This window comes from Mesoplodon bidens (genome assembly GCF_964165515.1).
Source record: "Mesoplodon bidens genome assembly, chromosome: 8".
Classification (NCBI taxonomy): Eukaryota; Metazoa; Chordata; class Mammalia; order Artiodactyla; family Ziphiidae; genus Mesoplodon; species Mesoplodon bidens.
The window spans coordinates 74,228,196-74,234,195 of NC_138165.1; the positions used below are offsets into that span (position 1 = coordinate 74,228,196).

The 6,000-nt window shown below is 43.0% G+C and overlaps 1 protein-coding gene across 1 annotated transcript in view; it reads right to left on the minus strand.

The window, feature by feature from the left end:
* Positions 1-5,154, minus strand: part of DNAH7 (dynein axonemal heavy chain 7) — a 243,288-nt gene extending 238,134 nt beyond the window's left edge. The window contains exon 1 of the mRNA XM_081242420.1: positions 5,034-5,154. Within this exon, the coding sequence (XP_081098546.1) occupies positions 5,034-5,048 (15 nt within the window). The 5' untranslated portion in view covers positions 5,049-5,154. The remainder of the gene's footprint in view (positions 1-5,033) is intronic.
* Between the last annotated feature and the right edge of the window lie 846 nt (positions 5,155-6,000).

A 6,000-nucleotide genomic window follows, 5' to 3' on the forward strand; every position in this document is an offset into this window, starting at 1 on the left:
GTTGACAATAATGCTTTGATCTATAAAGCAGATTATAAATCGTGCTTTTTGCCAATTGTCAATTTATTACCTCTCAGCTCCAAGTCTACCATTTTTGCCCCCCTTTGTGATTGAGCAGGACTCTGTAACATTTCTCCTTTGCCAACCAGCATTAATATTACAAAGGGTATCAAAACAACACTGTGAGAAGAAGGGACTCTCTTCCTGGCTCCAGGGCTTTTTGTCATTGCTTCCATGGTGTGGCTGCCAGCAGTCAGCATCCTTGCCTGTGGGCACCTTCCCAGCCTGTGGTGTGTGGCTGACCCAGTGACAGACACCCTCCAGCAGGGTTGCAGGTTTCACGGGCATCCCTAAGGGCAGCTTCCCAGAAAGTTTCCCTTACATCATAGAGGGAGACTTTCTTTCAAACTCTTCAGCACACAAGCAAGATGGTTTTCTCACTTCCCACATTGATACTTTCCTGATTTTCACAGCTGTATAGTACCCTAATGTGTGAATATGATGTGATTCATCCATTCCACTCTCCTGTAAATTAACATTTAGCTTATTTCCAATGTTTATTACAAAAGATGTTCCAATAAACATCTTTGGTGATATATTTTAGTATACACACACATATATACTATACAGTGTGTATATAATACACATATATTACACGTGAGTATGTAAATCTCTTTTGTCCCTTTAAATCCATTGGTATATTTGTCTATCTGTAAACAAATTGTATGACATTGTCTATTGACTTCACAATAGGTCTTGAAATCTGTAAGGTAATTCTCTCCACCTTAGTATTCTTAAAAATTATTATATACAATCTTGACCTTTTCTCTACCACGTGAATTTTAGGATCCACATTGCATGAAACTTTGGGGGATTTTGACAGAAACACACTGAATGCCTAGAATAATCTGGAGGAAATTGATATTGACTTCTTCATGAATACAATATATTTCTTTATTCACATCCTTGGAGTGTATCCTTCAAAAACTTTTTGTAATATTCTTCATAAGGGTGTACACATCTTTTGTTAGACTTATTCTTAGGTATAAAGAATTTTGAGTCAAAAATGCATTACAGGATCTGAACGACTTATCAACTTTTGTTTTTATTTTATTTTTTTGCGGTACGCGGGCCTCTCACTGTTGTGGCCTCTCCCGCTGCGGAGCACAGGCTCCGGACGCGCAGGCTCAGCAGCCATGGATCCCGGCCCAGCCGCTCTGCGGCATATGGGATTTTCCCGGACCGGGGCATGAACCCGTGTCCCCTGCATCGGCAGGCAGACTCTCAACCACTGCGCCACCAGGGAAGCCCTGACTTACCAACTTTTAATCCCAACTAATTTGTAAACAGGGAAATGTCCATGAAGGCTGCATCTACATATAATAATTTCTGTGATGGTTATTCTTTGTTTGCCCCAATCCAGTCTCCATGTTTTCCTTCCTGCTCTGTGCCTAGAAGGCTGACTTCTGTAAACAGGCAGCATCTGGGCTCCCAGCCCTCTGGCTTCTGCTGGGGATTAAGCAATGAGAGGCACCGGTGGGAGACTAGACAAGATGAAGGGAGAGAGTTTTGGATATTTCTCTCCTAGTACTCCCTGTTTCCCGTAGTTCTGACAGTGGTTAAATTCTTCCAGAGCTCAGCTCCTGTCAGGAAGCTACCATTCCAAGCCTCCAGCTCTCACCAAGTTCTGAGAATGGGGTTCAATTTCTTTGACTCGTCAGGCCTAGGAATGGCAACGACTTCCTGTTATTAATCCTTAGGTGCCTCCTTGTCCCTGTTGGTTTCTTCTCTTAACCTTGCCCCCACCTCTCCAAACAGTCTTTTCATAAGTGTTCTTCAATTTAATCCTTTTAAGCATGCCATCTGTTTTCTGTTGGGATCCTAATATAATTTTACATTACCAGAATTAAAATTGCTGAAGAGTCAAGGTCTTCCTTGAGTACTCTGGCTTGCCACCTGGTTTTTATTTCACTGATTTTCAACTACTTGTCTATTGGAAGGGATATTTTAAACCTGGTATAATCCAAATTTAACTGTTCTGATGAAATAACCAGAATCTATGAATGTGTCTGGTTAAAATCAACAATAATCCTGAAGTTGTCTGATTAAATCAACAACCAACTCTCAAAATTTAATAGGGTTGATTTAAATATAGTCATCATATGTTCTGAGTTATGGTTGTTAAAATTATCACCATGCTGTTGGCCTCATACCCAACTGTTTTCACTTTGATCTCCTTTTTAAGCAATAACATCAAGGAGACAGGATGAAGGAAAACAGAATGAGCATCATATAAATGCAAAACTACTTAATTTAACAACTAGAAAAAGCGCTAAGGTAGAGATAAGCTGACAGCTTTTCCCTCTTCTCTGCCCACAATCTGTAGTGGATTTTGTGGGGAGCTTCGTGCTCTTTGGATATCTGTATTTTTAAACCTCTGAAAGTTCTTCAACTGAAACTCAAAAAGCCTTATGTTTTAACTAATTTTAAAAATGAAAGAAGCAGTTCCAAGAGATTTTTCTTTTAAATACCTAATTTAAGAGTTCAAATTGCTATTCCTGAAAAATGCCATGTCACTCTAAACCTTCCACTATTGAGATGAATATATTAAAATGATTTTACCACCTGCTCACTTTTTCAAACTAAATGAATACATAAGTAAATGTCACATAAATATGTTATTTCCAAAAGTTTAATCCATTCTGTTTGTTTCAGGTTAAAATATAAAAACTTTCACCCTTTCAAAAGGAAAACTATACTCAAAAATAGCATAAATGAAATTATCAAGAGTTTTAAAATTACAAGTCAACAAAAGCAGCCAGAGAGAGACCTCTGCTGTTTAAAAGTAGTATGTAGAAATGTAAATAGTCCTAGATGGGCTCATGCCCATTCTTTCAAGATCCCACTTCCTTTTTAATAACAGAGGTTCCTTTGGGGTGGGGGCATGTAATTTCCAAACATCACTTTTATTAAGATAAAGTGAAACTTAAAACTTAACTGCCAACTTAACTGTCCACTTAACAGTGGACGCTTTTCAGTTGTAAATTGGTCAATTTGGGCTTTTTGAAACAACAGCTATTCAGAAATACCACTGCAAATATGGTAAATGCATATTTTAAATTTCAACACCACAGAATATGATTCAAAAGCAGGTCAAAGACTGATGTGGGCATCAGGAAAATAAGTTATTTTTGATTAATTAATGAATTAGGGTTTTGACATTTTCAGTTAGTAATCTACAACTCAATGTTACTTTTAATCTTCTTTCCACAATAAACTCTAACACTACCAAAAAGATTATAAAGCTTGAAAAAGAAATGATTATAGGGCTTCCCTGGTGGCGCAGTGGTTGGGAGTCTGCCTGTCGATGCGGGAGACGCGGGTTCGTGCCCCGGTCCGGGAGGATCCCACACGCCGCGGAGCGGCTGGGCCCGTGAGCCATGGCCGCTGAGCTTGCGCGTCCGGAGCCTGTGCTCCGCAACGGGAGAGGCCACAACAGTGAGAGGCCCGCGTACCGCAAAAAAAAAAAAAAAAAAAAAAAGAAAGAAAGAAAGAAAAGATTATAGTTTAGTGTCAAACCAAGAAGCTAAGCAAAATTTGCAGACTTAAAAGCAACTGTATTCCATTCAGTACCAGGATGCTTAGGGGGCCTTTTCCATACAAATCTAGAGAGTTAGAGTTGTTTTCTAGCTAGCCCAGAATAATGCCCACACTTAACGTCCTCCCATTCTGTTCTGGAATTTAAAAGTTCAACCATTGTTCATTCCTTCTGTTTACAGTTACCCTTAAATTCAATAAAGAGTTCTGAAAAGTATCTACTGCAACATATGTTACCGAGCCAGGTTCCCTTTGTCAGAAACACGGCAAGCCAAAACGCTGAGACATCCGAGGTTTGCAGCGAAGACAGGGCTTACTCACAAGGCAGCCAAGGAGAAGGCAGGCGAGCAAATCTCAAATCTGGCTCCAGAAAGACAAGGGGCTGGGGTATTTATAGGATAAAGAGTAACGCAGCAGGGCCGTCTGAGGCGTAGGGAGCGTGAGAAGCGTGGGGAGCGTGGGGAAAGGTGATTGGAAAAAGGTGTGGTAGGCGTGGTAATCACCCCTCTGCTCAGGTGTAACTAAGCTACAGGCCTCTAGTTTCAAAAATGCAGGCACTTAACAGGATCTGAGGGTGGAGTTTTCAGCCCTCCGATGTCAAAAGGTCACCAAGCCAATCTTGTATATGCGCAGTTGGAGGGTCAGGGAGCCTATGCAATCTTAACTAGCTCAGCCCCAAAGAGACACAGCTGACTCCAAGCACCTGCAAAACAACTCCGGCAAACATCTTATTGTTTAGGCTCCATGTGGAGTGGAGAACACGCAAGTCTTTTGTAGCAACAATTAAAAGCAAACTTGATTAGTGGAGACCAGTGAAATGGATTTGACTAATGATGATTCCCCACGGTTTCATATGCATCTTTTGTTACATGCCATGGGGATGTTTTCCTAAGAAGAAATTCCACTTGCCACTTACCAAACCCTTTCATGTGTGGTATGGTATGGCATGGTATCTTGTCTGAACTTTGTAATAACCTTAGAAAGGAGGAAAAGTTGTTTTGATTCCTCCCCTTTGCATAAAAGAGAGAGAAGGTTTAGAAAAACAAAGTGATTTGCCCAAAGTCGCACCGCTAAGAAGGGGCTTATATTCCAACCCTAGAGCCCAAATCCAAGGCAACTCCCCACCGAGCTTCCCTCCAGACAAACACAGCCACCATTAGCACACTGGGGACACTCTAGGGCTGTAGTTTAAACTGCAGGCGCTCTGCTCCACTGTGTTTGGTTGTTATGACAACACCAAGTACGAACGGTTGGGAAGAGAACATATAAAAGTTTTCACCGAAAACGCTCAGTATCCCAGATCGTAAGTGGGATGAAAGAAGCCGTACCCCGCGAGGCCACAACTGCGGAGTCCGGAAGATCTAGGCTCCCATCACTTTTGAAATACAAGGGAAGCTTCGCAGCCGGACGAGCCTGGCGATGAGCCAATCTCTCACCTGCTGGCTGTTCATGGCTGTGAGGACGCGCTGGTGGCACCCGGTAGCTCTTGGATCGCTCCTGCCCGGTGCCCCCAGGAACCGCTCGGCCGAGAGATGCGGCGCCCGGGGACAAGGCAGTCTATGCTCCCTCAGCGCCGGGGCTGTCTAGCTTCCCGGCTGCGTTCGTTGCTAAGCAACAGGCCCGCGCAGGTTCCATTTCCGGTCATCTGTTGCTCCTGGGACAGCACCCGGGAACTGGCAGTGCAGTCCTGCGGGAGGCACTTTCCAGGGCGCTGGGTGGCGCCTGAGCCTGCGTGGTGCGTTAGCAGCGGGCGAGTAAATAGCTGAAGGCGGTGGGTGCTCTTCCTTCTGCCTTGAGGAGTAAATACCCTTGGATCACTGACCGGTCACTTTTGCACCCTCCTAACTTAGCTGGGTGCTGCGGGTCCCTGCCTTAACTCCTATTTTCCTATTTAACTTTATCTGTGCCTAGGAGGTCTCAGAGGACTAGTGGAATGAAATGATTGCAGATTTCATTGCTTATGGGGGCAAGTGGAATTAGGAAAACAAAGCATGCAGAGCTTGGAACCAGTAAGCACCTTTCTTCCATTTTCCATGGGTTTCCAACTCACGTTATTTTCTTGACTTTTCCCACACACTAGAAAACTATCCTTTAGAAGAATACCAGAAAAAGAAACTTCAAGAATTCATTTAAACCAACATTCCTGGATGGTCTACTGCATGAAGGGTGCTGTGCTAAGGGCTAGGCATACAAACCTGACCAAGATGCCATCCCTTCAGCACCGGCTAAGGGAGTATTCAAATAAGCAGTTAAAATGCGGTGCAGGCAACATGGGAAGGAGGATCCTCAGGAAGAACACAAAGCAGACACTTCTTAATTTCTCCTGGAAGATGTGGAAGTGATGTGAGATCTGAAGGAAGAAGACATGGCTGGACAAACAATGTTGAAAGCAAGCAGATTATA